Source organism: Eubalaena glacialis, chromosome 11 (genome assembly GCF_028564815.1).
Source record: "Eubalaena glacialis isolate mEubGla1 chromosome 11, mEubGla1.1.hap2.+ XY, whole genome shotgun sequence".
Classification (NCBI taxonomy): Eukaryota; Metazoa; Chordata; class Mammalia; order Artiodactyla; family Balaenidae; genus Eubalaena; species Eubalaena glacialis.
Genome location: NC_083726.1, coordinates 65,328,562 through 65,343,038, shown reverse-complemented (window position 1 = coordinate 65,343,038; position 14,477 = coordinate 65,328,562). Strand labels below are relative to the sequence as shown.

At 55.7% G+C, this 14,477-nt stretch overlaps 1 protein-coding gene across 5 annotated transcripts in view; it reads right to left on the bottom strand.

Annotated features, from left to right (window-relative positions):
* Window positions 1-14,477, bottom strand: part of FMNL3 (formin like 3) — a 54,946-nt gene that overhangs the window by 3,731 nt on the left and 36,738 nt on the right. For 2 of the 5 annotated variants that reach the window (XM_061206430.1, XM_061206429.1), the window contains exons 5-21: window positions 12,044-12,127; window positions 9,127-9,279; window positions 7,803-7,911; window positions 7,537-7,613; window positions 7,101-7,194; window positions 5,943-6,017; window positions 5,252-5,362; window positions 4,803-4,952; window positions 4,267-4,368; window positions 2,997-3,276; window positions 2,474-2,542; window positions 2,260-2,384; window positions 1,858-2,060; window positions 845-1,079; window positions 638-706; window positions 430-510; window positions 196-325 (exon numbers count right to left, since the gene is read on the bottom strand). In XM_061206430.1, the coding sequence (XP_061062413.1) occupies window positions 196-325; window positions 430-510; window positions 638-706; window positions 845-1,079; window positions 1,858-2,060; window positions 2,260-2,384; window positions 2,474-2,542; window positions 2,997-3,276; window positions 4,267-4,368; window positions 4,803-4,952; window positions 5,252-5,362; window positions 5,943-6,017; window positions 7,101-7,194; window positions 7,537-7,613; window positions 7,803-7,911; window positions 9,127-9,279; window positions 12,044-12,127 (2,147 nt within the window). The remainder of the gene's footprint in view (window positions 1-195; window positions 326-429; window positions 511-637; window positions 707-844; window positions 1,080-1,857; window positions 2,061-2,259; window positions 2,385-2,473; window positions 2,543-2,996; window positions 3,277-4,266; window positions 4,369-4,802; window positions 4,953-5,251; window positions 5,363-5,942; window positions 6,018-7,100; window positions 7,195-7,536; window positions 7,614-7,802; window positions 7,912-9,126; window positions 9,280-12,043; window positions 12,128-14,477) is intronic. The other 3 variants (XM_061206433.1, XM_061206432.1, XM_061206431.1) reach the window with 2 other exon arrangements.

Below are 14,477 nucleotides of genomic sequence, written 5' to 3'. Positions count from 1 at the left end.
GGGGCCTGGTGCCTGTAGGAAGGCTCCCTCTGGGGTGGCCCCTGCCCATGGCCCCAGCGGAAAACTTTGAAGTGGTCAGAAAAAAGAAAACAAAAGCAAGAAAGAAAGGCACCCAAGTGCTCCCCCTCCTCATAGCTTCCAGGGATTGTCCTGAGCTGGACACAAGGCAGGCTTGCTGGGCCAGGCTCCCCTCACCTGCTGCAGCTTTCTCCACAAAGTGCAGCTCATGCCAGAAGTTAGCCAGGTCTGGGTATTTCTCCTTTACCGTCAGGGCGATGAAATGCAGCAGTGTCATCTTCCTGTCAGTGGACTTGGTGTCCAGCAGCTGGTAGAGGGGGACAGGGGTCAGTGCAAGAGGGCTGAACACCCTGGCTCCACAGCCGCTGCCCCCTCCAGCTTCCTGGCCACTTGCTGTCCCCACCATCTTACCAGATCCAGGCTCTGGAGCTTGAAGCCATACACAGCGCCCCGCTTGCTGCTGTTCATGTAGTTCCCCAGGGCAAGTATGATCTGTCCAAAAGAGGCACGGGAGGAACTCAGGGCAAGACCTGAGGGCTCCTTCCTCCTCTCTGTATAGCGCCAGGCCCCCACCCAGGACCTGGGAACCCCCGGCACCTCCATCCCAACCTCTCCCCACCTCCAACATCTGCTTCAGCTTCTGTGAGGACTTGACGGAAGCAGAGGCTGCAATGATGGCATTGAGTTGCTGGAAGGCAAGATGAATAGCTGAGTGGCCCCATGCCGGGATGCGGCAAAGTCAGGGAGGGGCTGGCAGGGGAGGCGACCAGCAGGTAAAGGGCAGAGGGGCGGCCGCAGACAACCATGATACAGGTGGGGGCCGTACCGGCGTGAGCATCTGCAGGTTGTCCTGGAAGTTGCCCAGGAAGGCCATGCCAGCCATTCGCTGGGTCAGCCGCTCCACCTTGCTGAAGAGCAGCATGAAGCGGTCCTCGGCCGCCAGCTCCTCCAGGGGCTGCCGCTCCCGCTCGTATTGCCGCAGCAGCTTCACCTCAGCCTCTGTGGGCAGGAAGCGCATCAGGCACTCCACGAAGTCCACGGGTAGTGTCTGGAGGTCAAACCTGTGTAGGAGGGAGGGACCACCTCAGGTCTTGCCTTTGCCCACATTATCTGTCATCCCTTCATTTTTCAGCTCCTATAAGGACGGAGGGTGGGGTCTTGAGCAGCACACAGCCAGAGGCAGAGGACTCACTGTCTCACCTCCAGTAACTCCAGGACTGGTGTTACTCAGCACCAGTAGCAATCCTAGGGTCACATTCCATGCCCTGTTTAAGAGCCCTTCGATGTCTTCCCTCTGCAACTAGGGAGAAGTCTTAACACCTGGACGTGGCTTAGGAGGCCCAGCCTGCAAGACTTCCACTCGCCTCTCTACTCTGTCTCTCCTACTCCCCTCCTTACACTAAAGCCAGAGTCAATTTTCAGTACCCAGGGCACCATGCCTCTCCCTCCAGGCCCTGACCTGGAGTTCATATACATCCTTCAGGTCGCAAGTGAGACATCACCTCCTCCAGGAAGCCTTCCCTGATCACCAAGCTCAGCTACCTGGCCCTCCCTGTTCTCCCAAAGCTGCCTGTACCCCCACTACCTTGGTGTTGTCACCCAGTGTTACTGGACTGTTCCCATTAGACTGGGAGCTCCTTGAATGAAGGTCTGGGCTTACTCCCCAGCACCTCACACAGTACCTGGCACACAGCACAGATGCAGTAAGTTCTGGCCAAGCCACTGGATGACTGAGGGAGTTCTGTCAATGGACTCCAAGGAAGGCTAGGATCCTAGGTGGAGATCCTAGGTGGGTTACCAACTAGCTGGGGACCAGGGCAAGGTCAGTGGGAGCCTCACGTGTGGATGGCCCTGCAGATCTCCTCAGCTGAGCGGCCAGCCTTGCGGAGCGTGATGGCCAGGTTCTTGGCACGATTGGCTTCCAGTAGGGTCACCTTGCTGGCAGCCTTTTGTGCTGTCTTGTTCTTGGAGCAGATGAGGTCAAGGGCAGGGCCCTGGGCTTTTGTCTTGAACAGTTCTTCAAACTTGTCCAGATCCAGGTCCTGGCAGGAGTTGATGAGAAGGGAAAATGCTGTGGCCTCATCCTACAAGAGGACCCCCTGGCAGCACACCAGCATCAGCTCAGCTCTGGTACATGGAGGGCTGAGTCTGAGGGCTCTTCCAAAGCCAAGAGATCTACCTTAAAGGGCAACCTGGTCCCCAGCTCCCAACCCCAGCCCTGAGGGCCCCAGGCCCTGCTACCTCCAAGATCTTCTCATCATCAAGTTCGCTAAAGACAGTGCCGCTGATCTGGTTGGGTTTCAGTGCGGTCCAGTTGAAGACAGGCAGCCGGAACTTGGTCTTGATAGGTTTCTTAATGCGAATGGCTAATTTGGAAGGAGGATCAGTGAGGCAGGAGCCAAGGACACACTCCCTCGGTCCCACTAGCGCTGCCCAGAGCCCTCGGGACACTCACCTGACAGGCCTACTGTCAACACCACAGAGGGAGCAGCGCCGGGGAGAGGTGGGGCTGGGGGACACTTGTCTGGGAAAAGAAGAAATAGCACAGTGACCCAGGGGCCAAGAGACTCCCCTCTGTCCGCCCTACCTGTCCTTAAAGACTATCAGAGAAGGAGGCTGCATGAACTCCCTGCCCAAGTGGCTCCCAGGGGTCCTAACTGACGGGGCAGGTCGTGCTGTCTCTGACCCACTCTCTCCTGCTTTGGTCTAAGCCCTCTCCTTGGATGTCTTCAGAGGAATCAGGAGCGGCATCTTTACACTCCTTAAAACAGATCCACATCTGCTCGTAGACATCCCTTCCCTAGTAACCTGAGCCTCCCTCGGATTCTAACCCTCCCTCAGCCTGTCCCACCTGACTTTACATCCTTCCAGCCACATCCCCAGTTTCTCCCTGTGGAGATGCTGCTGACTGGGCTTTTGGTCTGGCCCCACAATAAGGCTGCACCTCTTGCCTTTTACCAGGTAAGGGTCCTGCTTACCTGGTAACGGGGGAGGTGGAGGGGGCAAGGGAGGAGCCGGCGGCGGAGGCAGAGGTAGGGCCTCCTCGGGGGGCGGGGCCGGAGCCAGGAGGTCCAGGTCGGAGGGGGGCATGCCCTCATTCAGTTCCTCAGGGCCCACCCGGGCCAGGGCCTCGCTGCCCACTGACTCTCGGTCCCGGGCGGTGGGCTCCAAGTGGCATCGGCGCTGGAAGGCCTCCTCCTTCTCTTTAATGAGCCGCCGCAGGGTGTGTACCTGGTGGCTCGTGTTCTCGTAAGTCTCCTATTGGGCAGATAGCACCATTAAGAAAAGAGCACCTGAAGGCGCAGCAGGCGATGCTCCTGGGAGTGAGACTTCCTACCCAAGGGTCTCTGGGAGGGTGCTCAGAGGCAGAGAGCGGCAGAAACCCAGGGAAAACTGGAATGCAGCAGAACAAAAGAGGGGGGGGCGGAAGAGCAAGCCTGCTTGGCTGGCACCCTGCAGTGTCCTTCCTCACTGCTCCAGCCCAGTCTCACTGGTCCCTCAAGGCCCAGGTAGAAGGCTGCCCTTGTGAAACTCTCCTTGACCCACCAGCAGCCTGCTATGGCAGCTCTCAGCCCTCTGTGCCTCAGTCCTGCTCTCATTTCATTTGGTTTGTACAGTCGCTCAATTGGAAGCCCCCTACAGACAAGACCCTGCCTTAGCCACCTCTGTATCCTCCATACTCCCAATTCAGTGCTTCAGACTCTTAGCAGGGGCTTGGCAGATATGTACTGAGCTCAACACAGCCAGCATAATTGTATTCCTGTGGAAGAAGAGATGGGTTGGGGCATGATTTTATAACTAACAAAAAGTTAGGTGAGGGACAGAGAAGACACTGAAATGTGAGGAGGCCCTGCTCTCCAATTTGGGATACCTGGTGGATATCCTAATAAACAGCCCCAAGTACCTGGGCTATTCTGAGCCTGTTCATTACGCTGGGCTGGGGAAGCACGTGGAGGTGCGGGTGAGGGAGAAGCAAGGGGGTGGGCTGGCAGGAGGAGACAGGGACTCCAGAGGTGCCCCACCTGCTCCCACCCTCCTGTGTGTGTGTCTGGCCCACTCTGGCTCCAGCTTCCCTCTCCAGCTAAAACATGGGGTGAAATCATCAGCCCACCCTCATTTGAGTGCCTCAGGGGTGAATTAATATCTGGATTCTCGAGGACTTGACATGACTCAGGAACGAAAAGCAAGATCCCCAGGCCCCAGCACCCAGTACCAGTCAGGGGCTCCCTTCCCCACATAACCTGGTACCTTGATGCTCTCGAGTTCCTTCTCCCGCTGCAGCAGCTGCTTCTCTAGCTCTGCCACACGCATCATGTTCTCATTCTCTAGGTCCAGAAGCTTCTCTGTGAGCTGCAGGATGAGAAGGGCAGGTTTGGGGATGGTCCTAAAGTCTGGGCACTCAGTACAGTCTGAACCCCAGGCAGGACCCAGGCCCGACCCCTCCACCCAGGGCCCCAAAGGCAGCTTGGCCCAGTGGCTTCTCTATGTCACTACTGTGGGCCCAGGGTCTGAGACCACATGAAATAGTACAAGGCAAATGGCCACATCTGCCTCTCTCGAGCCTGAGGCCACCTCACACCCAGTCCTGAGGTCAGTGTGTGTTCCACCGCGGATGAACTAGTGCCTCAGCCAGAGCATGCGCTAGAGAGCCCCAGTGGATTCTGAGGCTTCCCTGAGGCTCAATCGGGAGGTAAGTAGGTCAGCTCAGGATTCCTGGGACTCAGATGTCCCCACTCTCTCCCCACCCTCAACAGTGGTTCTGGCAGCAAAGGAGGACCACCTACATGGGACACATGCTCCTCCAGCTCTTCCACCTTCTCCAGGGCCACATTCTTGGTCTCGGCATCCTCCAGCAAACCCCCCACATCAAACACGTTGTCCAGGTATGCCTGGATCTGCACCTGCAGCTTCTCGCTCTCTGTGTGCCTTGACTTCTGGGGAAAAGCAGAGAGAGTAGTAGTTGGGGGAGCCTCCTCATCAGCCTCCATGAGCCCTTCCTAGAGCCTAGGACCCAGGGAGCTCCTACTGTAGCCGTGTCAGATTCTCGCCCTGTGGAGCTGACTGACTGAAGAGCCCTCTGCGCAAAGGCCAGAGTCCCAGGTCACAGAAGACAGGCCGGGTGCCAGGAGCATCCGTGACTAGCCTCTTGTAAAAGAAAAACTCCTTGTGATACAGCTAAGCTGGTCCTCTTCCCCGAAGCGCCTCACCCCGGGAGGACTCCAGCCCAGCTCACCTGCAGGAACTCCTCCAGCCCCAGCTTTGTAAACTCATACTGCAGGTGGACCCGGAAGTTCATATCCTCCACCGAGTGCACCACGATGTTGATAAACTGCATGCAGGCCACCTGGGGAAGGGGCAGCCCAGAGGGGCAGAGAGAGCCGAGACATGGAGGGGAGGCGGCTGTTAGAGCCAGCATCATCAGGTGGATAATCAAAAGGAGTAAAAAAGGTAAGTCTTTCAGGGAGCAATAAGAGAATTTTAACTTAAAAAACGTCAAACTTAATATTCATTTTATGAAGACAAGTAAATTACATGAGAAATAGGTGTAAATGAAGATTTGGCTGATTTCCTTTGCACACCAGCAGGTATTCCTTGAGACAACCCTACTAGCTGTATACCCTAGACTGAAGGGAAGCGAAGCTAGAGGAAAAGCTGGGGAAGAGGAAAGCAGCTCAGAAAGGATCCAAATCAGGGACAGTACGGCCACACAAAGGGGGAAAGGAGGTAGACCCAAGACAGAAATTGTCCTGGAGTTTCTCAAAGCTTTCTGGGGTGAGTGAGTGAGTGGACAAGGAGCATTTCCTGAGTAGAGAACCACTCGAGGTCCTACACAGAACATCAAAGTACGCTGTCGGCCCAGCCCCCGTTCTCAAGGAGTAGGCGGCCCTGCTGGGCATGCACCTGACCCAGGACCAGCTCCTCACCATGAAGTCGATGTTGCTGTCCTCATTCCGGAAATACTCCATCAGCTTCTCAAAGCGGTGCAGCTCCTTGCATACCTGAACAAGCAAACTTTCTCAGTAACAGGATCTGTCCCATGCAGAACCCAAGCCCCTGAGTCCTGGTTCCCAGGAACATCCAGCAAAGGGACTGGTTCAGACCAAGTGTAACCACAATTCTTTCTATGTAACGGGTCACTTGGGACATGACAGAAGAAAGCCTGGGACCTGGCATCTGCTCTGGGTCCCTGAGGGAGCTCAGTAAAGCGTGGGCCCTTAGTCTGGGCTCTGGGTGCCTCTGAGGGTAGGCCAAGAAGAAACACAGGGGTCTGGTGTTGCCAAGCTATTGAAGGAAAGAGGGAGGGTGGAGGAAGGTTGGAGGCCATGGCCGAGGCAGGAGGCTGAAGTCCTAGTGGGGACGCAGGAGAGAGGCCTGGGTGCAGGAAAGCCTCTATGCTGAGAGGGGTCCAGAGACTCCTCTGAGCCTCTGGCTTCAAGGAGGAAAAGCCATTTCCTGGCTTGAACAATGGATGCTAGGGAAGAGGTCCAAAAAGGAGGAAGAGGTGGGACCAGCAGCTGCAGCTGTACGTCGAGGAATCCTATGTTCAAGCAGATGGGGGTTTCAAAGCCAGGCCCAGAGTCTGGGGAATTCCAAGTCGGAGCTCCCTCTCCCCTCACCAACGACAGCCAACACCCCAGGAGGATCCCTGCTTGCCTTCTCCTCCCACTACAAATATAACTGCCTCGGGTTCTACCAGTGGGTTCACTGCCTCAGAACGACCTGGGGAGCCTGTTAAAGCACAGATGGCCAGGCCTCCCAGGGGTCTGTGCATTTAACACAGGCTCTTCAGGTATTCTGCTGCACAGCAGGTTAGAACTGCTGGACTATAGCCCTCAAGTGAGGGCATCCTTCGCTGGCCGATCAGGAGCTTTCCTGACACAAGATCTAGTAAGACTGAAGTTTGGGTTTTGGTTTAAAAAAGCAGGGGGCAGACTACCTAGGTAAAAGCACTAGGCTGTTAAAATCCCTAGGATGTGTGAGATCACAGGAAAGGGCGCTTACCTACCTGGCTCACACCTCCTCCCCGCCAAACACACACACACACACGCACGCACGCACGCGCGCGGGTATAGGAAACTGACCTCTTTGAAATTGTCAAAGGCAGCAAGAATGATTTCGTGACCTCCCCGTACCAAACACACGGCTGCCAGGAGCTCTAAGACAAGTGCTTTGGTCCTAAGGGGTGGAGAATGAAGATTAACACCCTAGCCCCTGACCCTGGCCACCACACAGCTCACTTCCACAACTGGGTGAGTCCTTTCAAGAGAGTAGAGACAGCCTCGGTGGTGAGGGAGAGGGTGGGTTTGGGAAAGAAGGCAGGGGAAGGCAGGCCTTCTCCCTCCCTAAGCTGTGCAGACCAGAGGAGAGCAGAACACTCCTCCTCCAGCAGAGGTGAGGGCCCAAACCAAGGCGCTGACCTAGGCCACAGGACCTGAGGCCAGGCAGGACTTCTTGGCAGGGACAAGTACAGCCCAGTTCTCCAGAGTCCTGGGCAGAGCGGGGAGGAAAGGAACTCACCTTGGATTCTTGTTGTTGAGGCTGAGCGCAATCTCATTGACAGCGTGAGGGTGGGACATGACCAGGTTGAATCCATACTGTAGCAAGGGGAAAGGACAGAAGGAGGGGAGACCGTGACGCTGGGGAAGGCAGATCCCAGCCGGAGCTCCCTGACTGCAGGCCCACCAGCAAACTTGTCTTTTACAAGCTGGTGCCTTCCTAGCTCTCCTGGTGTGGGAGATGAGGCAGAAGAGGCAGAGCACCCGTGGCTAGTGCTGTCGCCTTACCTGATAGTTCATGATGGCTCTGAGACAAAGGATACAGACGTGGACGTCATCCTTCTGGCTCACCAGGCGGGAGTTCTTCAGCGCCCTGCGCCCAGGGAGAGTGCTATACCTGGGGGAGAGGGGCTGCTGGTGAAGGGTCTAGAAGCACTTGCCATCACCCAGACAGCAGGCTGCCCCTCAGCAGCAGAAGAAAAGGGGGATGGAGGACCTTGCACCAGCAGCCCAGAGAGATGCAGGGGGTGCAGGTGCAGGGGGCAGGGCGCTCCACTGTTTTCACCTCCCTGGAACAGGTCTTTGTCAGTTAACTATCCAGGATCCCAGCATTACAACCAGTGCCCAAACCATCCTGAGCCCAGATGTCCTCCAAAATACAACACGAGGTGTGTAGGCCTTCCTAGACCTCAAGATGGGTCCAGGAGACATTCATTTGAGCCATCCTTCCTCTTCCTTCTAGTCACTGCATCTTTAACACATTCCCTGGGGCAGGGGCATATTAGCTCCCATCCCACGTCTATGTCCTAGAAAAGACAGAGCAGACCCCAAAGGCTATAGAAGGGCTAGGGACTACATCTGACTTTGCCCCTAGTGATGTTCCATGGAAAAAAAAGGAAACACAAGTGGTATCTGCTCGTGCATGACTAGAATGGGCAAAACCCAAAGAAGACTAGGAGAAAAGCATGGCTGAGAGACAGAGGCCATGGAAAGGGCCATAGGACCCAAAGGAAAGCCTCCCTCTGTAGGAGGGGCTCTCAGAAATCATCCGGTCCGTCCACCTGCCTCCGGGCAGGATGGCTCTTCAGATACTACAGACAAATGAACACGCTGCAGCCTTGGAGGAAAAAAAAAGGCCTAAAGGAAGAAGTGAAGGGAAGGTGAGCAGCAGCAGGTTGGGTGGGAGCTGGTCTCTGGGCAGCTGACGGGGCTGCGTGCAGAGCAGAGGGAAACAGACATGAGGGCAGGTGCTGGACCAGCTAGTGAAGACTAAGGAGCTGGGTGAGGACAAGCCCTGCCCAGAGGCCTGGAGGAACGGCAGAGTGAGAATGGTGAACGGAGGGGCCCCCAGAGACGGGGAGAGGAGAGGGGAGGGCTGGAACCCCAGATGGGGTGGGCACAGCCGAGGGTGATGTACTTACCCAGGACAGATCGCTGGGCAGAGTCAAGGAGACAGAGAGGACAGACCAGAGACAGACTGGCAGGCAGAGGGCAAGAGAGCTGAGCCTGGAAGCAAGAGTGAAGGGAGGAGCATGAGCACTCACCGCTGTCACCCAAGACCTGGACGGGGACGAGGGTGGGAGGCAGGCGGGCAGAGCGAGAGCACACATACCGGAGCACAGACTGGCGCGCAGAGCGAGCGAGGCTGTTGGTGAAGGGGGCTGACAGGGCGCTGGGTGGCTGCAGGTCCTCGATGGACCTGCTCCAGGACCGGAGCTTGTCAAATGCACCATCGTCACCACTCTCCAGAGCCTCAAAGTCAAACCTGGAGCAGGAAAGGACACAAGCGCACACACAGGAGAAATTCAGTGCCAAGCCGCCTGGCGAGCCCACCCCCGCCCTTTAGACGTCTAGGGCAACAAGAAGCAAGGGCAGCAGAAGAGAAAGCGGAATTGGGCAGCAGAGACCCAACCCTGGTCAGGAGGGCTGAGTAGGGCAGAGTAGTCACCGGCAGCAACCAGGAGGGGGATCTGAGGAGATGCGGGTGCTGACCGAGGCCAGCCGCTGCCCCCCACTGGCCTCCAGGAGTCACCTCCCCAAGGGCCCGAAGGGACGCGGGGAGTTGGCAGTCTTTCTGCACTCCCAGCCATAGAGGGGACATCTCAGAGAAGCTGCCGCTCCCCTTGGAGAATCCGCCCTGCAGAGCAGTGGTGGGGAACAGGCCAACTGAAGGGATTACTAGGGGGCAAATGGCAGCAGCCAAAGGGGCCTCTCAGTGCCCTGAGGGTGGGACCCGGGTGGCTCTGGACTAGGTTCACGAGGCCAGGTCTAAGTGGAAGGGAATGGGGGTCCCGAGAAACCCAGAGTGGGACAGGCCTCTATGTTCAGGAAAAGCACCATGGTCTCATCCTAGCACTGGGTTTTAATGACCGGGTTTTCTTTCCATGGTTCTACTTGAGGCTTCTAGGTTTTTCTGGTTTAGAGGCTCCTTGGGCTTCAGCTTCCCTCGGGGAAGAAATCACAGGTCGAGGGTGTGAACCGGGGTCCTTAGTCCCCACAGGAGTTGGGATGGTTTCTATGTCACTTCCTGCTTCTGGGACCAGACATCTCCCACCATCAGCAGTTCGGGAGTGTAGCCAGGGCAAGGAGGACAGCTCAAGATCACAAACCCACAAGGCCTTCTCCTTTACATATCCCCACATCGGGGTCTACCCCCTCTGAGAAACAAGCCCCACTCCTCTCTCCTGTCCTCTTCCCCCAGTAGGTCACCCAGGACTGAGCAAGCATTTCCTACAGGCTCTTCCCCCAAGGAGCCTTCTGCTCAGACATGCACAGCCCCAGGGTCAAAGGCACAGAGGCCGAGGCTTTCTGAAATAGGAAGCGGTATCTGCAGATGCCTGAGTGTTCCCAAGGAAGCAGGAGCAGACTTCAGGATCCTGACGATCAGATGCTTCACGGGGCTCTCAAGCAGACATCAGAGGAGTCTCCCGGACAGGGAAACCACTTGCCAGTGGTTTCCCTCCGTGAATAATAGTATTCCCCAGAGCTGGGATGTGCAGTTTACAGGTAAGTGTCTTCACTCAAACTCTACTTGGCTTCGCTCTTTTCCCCTCAACCCTTCCCAAAACACACACTCTTACCTCACCTGCTCCGAGTCTTTCTTTTAAAAACACAGTCAAAGGTACTGCTGTGGACACTACAATACTGAGGTTCCAGTGTATTTTGGTTTCAAGCAGCTGGAATTTGTTTGCTTTTGAAACAAGATATGCTTATTTGGAAAAATAATCTACATCTTTTGCTATAAAAGCTCTGAATTTAAAAAAAACTCGCTTCAGCAAATGTTTTTCATTTCTTTCTATAAAAAGAGTGAGTTTCTTTTAAGGGATAGGAGGATCATGAGGCTTGACTTCTGTAGGGACGGGAATGGGGAGTGGGCCACTCTTGGTTTTAACAGGGGATGACCTGGAAAAAATGACAAAGGCCAAACCTAGGAGAGGCATTAGTTCGAAATCCTAAGGAGATGAGGGTGAAAACCTGCTGAGGAAGGAGAACAGCCCAGGGGCAAAGACAGTAGCAAGAAAAGTGGAAGTCGAGGCTGGGGCTGAGTCCCAGAACTGAGGAGTTCCCCAGGACGCGGGACTTTCAGCGCTAACACTCGGGAAAGTCACGGGCAAACCGGGATGATCAGTCACCCGAGGGCTGACGTAAGCCTTGGGTCTAAGTCTGAATGTGTTGGCCACGCCATGAACGATCAATATAATCCCTCTTTCCATATATTTAGGTAATTATGGTAGGGAACAACACCTTAAATAATAACAATTAACAAATAAAAAGCGGCTACCACAGTATAGACTATGTTCCAAATACTACAACTGCTTTACACACATTATCATCTAATCCTTATGGCAACCCTGGAATATGGATCTCCTCTTACATAAGAGGCCCTTAGCAAACTTGCCTGAGGTCACACAGACAGTAAAGGACAGAAGAGACTCACACTCAGCTTTGGGCTTTGTCTTAACTCGAAAGCCCTTGTTCCTTCCACTACCCCACACTGCTTTCTCCTCTGCGCTAATTCACTTCCAGCTGCCTCCAAACCCCCCCACCTGCTTGAAAAAGGCTCCTGAATGCTTCACTTTCAGTCTGCGTCAAAGGTCATGCTCACTGCTCCTGGGGAGACTTGGAGTATCCCTCTCACAACTGGAGACCCAAAGTTGCTTCTTGAAGACTTAGCTCTCCCAAAGAAAACGAATCCCACAGGGCATCTCTCCCAGAAGCCAGGACATTTCCTTGGACGGCTCCCAGCATGGAGTCTGGATCCTTTGGGCTCGGATTCTGAGCTCCCTTTCCACATCTCTCCTCCTGCTCCCCAAAATGCACCTTCTACTCCAGCCACCTGGCATTCTTCACTGATCTCAGACAGCCCCTTGGCCGCCTGTCCACTCCCACGCTGCTGCCTGGGCCCTCCCCTCCTGCCTGGGGTTCCCATTCCCATCTTCACTACTGCAAGCTCACCCTTCCTCGTCAAAGCAGAATGGAACCATGTCCTTCCTCACCGTTCCCCAACCCTAGTCCCAGGTGGTACTCACATGACGGAACATTGGGCAAATGACAGGTAATCCACCAGCACGTCCAGGCCTTTGTTTTCATCATTCAGAAACTCCCGCACCCACCTACAGATAAAGGAAACATAGTGGAGGGGTCTGCTAAAGTGGATTGAGGGGGAGGAGGAAAAGGTGTCTCTGACAAAACGACACCCCCTCCTGGATCCTCTGGAACTCAGCACCAGGCTGGGAGAATTCTGAAGATCAAAGCCTGTGGCAGACCCAGCCATGGTCACGTCACCGGCCTGGACCGCCCCTAGGTGGGAGAGCCAGGGATGAGGAAAGGTACAGGCCTTCCAACACCATGTTAGCCAAACCAGCTTTCAGGAGCCCCCTCCTCAAGGGCTAGGGCCCCACTCAATCATTTTCTAGGTCTCTGGTGTCCAGCACGTGGCTGGGCGCACCGTCCTGATGCCACGTTCCTGGGAGGAATTGAGGGTTAGACAGAGCATTTACTGTAGCCCTTGTGCAGAGCTGTTTCTGACAGAAGCCAGCAGGTCCCCGACTTGACCGAAGTCTCAGTTAAAAGACAGGCAGGGAGGGTCAAAGAGAGTCTGGAACAGAGGCATATTGGGCCAAAAGGCTCTCCACCAAGTTCAAGGAAAGGTATTTTGGGAAGTAGTGAGCAGAGGGATGCGTGGGACTTCAGTGTTTTGTCAGGGTGAGTCTGGCAGAATAGGAAAAGGATGCGGGGACAGTCAGGAACTCAAGTAACCCCAGAATGGCTCTGGCCACTAAGAGGGTGAACCAGGGAGGCAGGAGGGAAGACAACTAGGCACCCTAAAGACAGTGGACCGGGGCATTTTCACCCTTCTGCCTTCAGGCCTTTTGAACTCAGACATCCCTGGAAGGAAAGTCAGGAGCGAGTCCCAGGACTGTTACAGGACAGGCTCATTCTCGTCCTATAGATATACAGGACCCAGAGAGACATAAAACTCTCAGGATGAACCCTGACTCTCCTGTGCTCTGTTCCCTCTGAGCGTCCAGGTGTCCTTCTAGGCCAGCTGCGCCAAACAGCCCTGCAAGGCCGCTTCTCCCCCACAGCTGGAACACCAGCGCCATGTTTGATGGCCCCACCCCGGGCTACAGAGAGAGGCCGGGCCAGAGCACCAGGCCCGGCTCAGATCTGGCAGCAGGCTCTGGCTGAGGCTGACTGACACCGGAGCTGCCTGAAGTTAGCTTCCTCTCTGGGGGCCGACAGGCCTCCCGTTTCCTGTCTGTCTGCGCTCCAGCTCCCCACCCCCTTCTCATTTCCTGTCTGAGTCTACACTGCTATTTTCGGGATCTTGACACTTTGAGGAGAGGTTAAAGGGCACTTAGGCAAGGCCGCAAAACCAATACAAACCAGGGAGAGGAGGAGCAGGAGAGGCTCTGGAATCCTACTTCCCAGCCCGCCCACTCCAGGCCCGAGCTCCCATCTCTGCAGGCCTGGGGCTGATCAGGCTGCTGCCGAAGCAAGACCCTCCTCTCCCTACCTTGCCCTGGGCTCCTACTGCCCTGAAGCACCCACACCCCAGCCTGACAGCCTGACAAACTCTTCCTGCCCCAGAATCCGGGACGGATCCGGGCCCTCCCACATAACTCTCCCAGAGAAGCCACAATCCGGATGACAGGAGCTCCTAAAATGCCAGACACTAAGCTGCTCCTGGGAACCAAGGACCAGGTCCAGACCTCTAGCTTGTGTGCCAACTGCCAAGAGGCCTGGGCCTGGGAACCATGCTGCTCTGGCCCCAGCTCCTGGCCAATGGCCAGGGCGGATGGCACCAGGTAGAAGGGGCAGGCAGAGGGTACTGCCCCGCACCGCTCTGTGGCCCTCTCCTGAGAAAAGCAGACCCCCATCCTCACGTAGCAGGACTTAATAAGGAAGACAGGAGGGCCTGAGAGAGAGGGATGTGGGGAGGGGTAAAGGCCCTGTGGAGCAATGCAGGGTGGTAGACGGTGTCTGGAGCTGCCATCTGTGTCACTCTTGCTCTCTCACGTGGGGTAGCTGATGAGGCTTCTGCAGTTTTTCCTTTGCTTCTGAGGAGCTTCACCAAATAAAGGTGAAGGCTTAGTTACACATTTCCAAGCAGGTCAGTTCTCAATGTCTGGTTCACAGATGAGGTGTGAAAGCCAACTCTGGCCATCAAGCACAGCTACTGAGGCCAGGAACTGTCCCTTTCCTGTTCTTTCCTGTGCCATTTCCCCTACAACTGTTGCTGAGGCAGCTGGCTGCATACAGGTAGCCTCCATAAGAACCCCAGGCAGCCTCAGCCGTGGGAGGGGACAGGAGGGGAAGGCATATGATGTCATTTTGCTCTTTCTACCCCTGCTCTCAGGAAGCCCAGGACCCTGGGGCTGGAACCTGCCCAGAAACCTCCACCCCGACCCCAGGCTCGACTTCTCACTTGTGTAAGCTCTCAATGTTCATGCCAGGCCC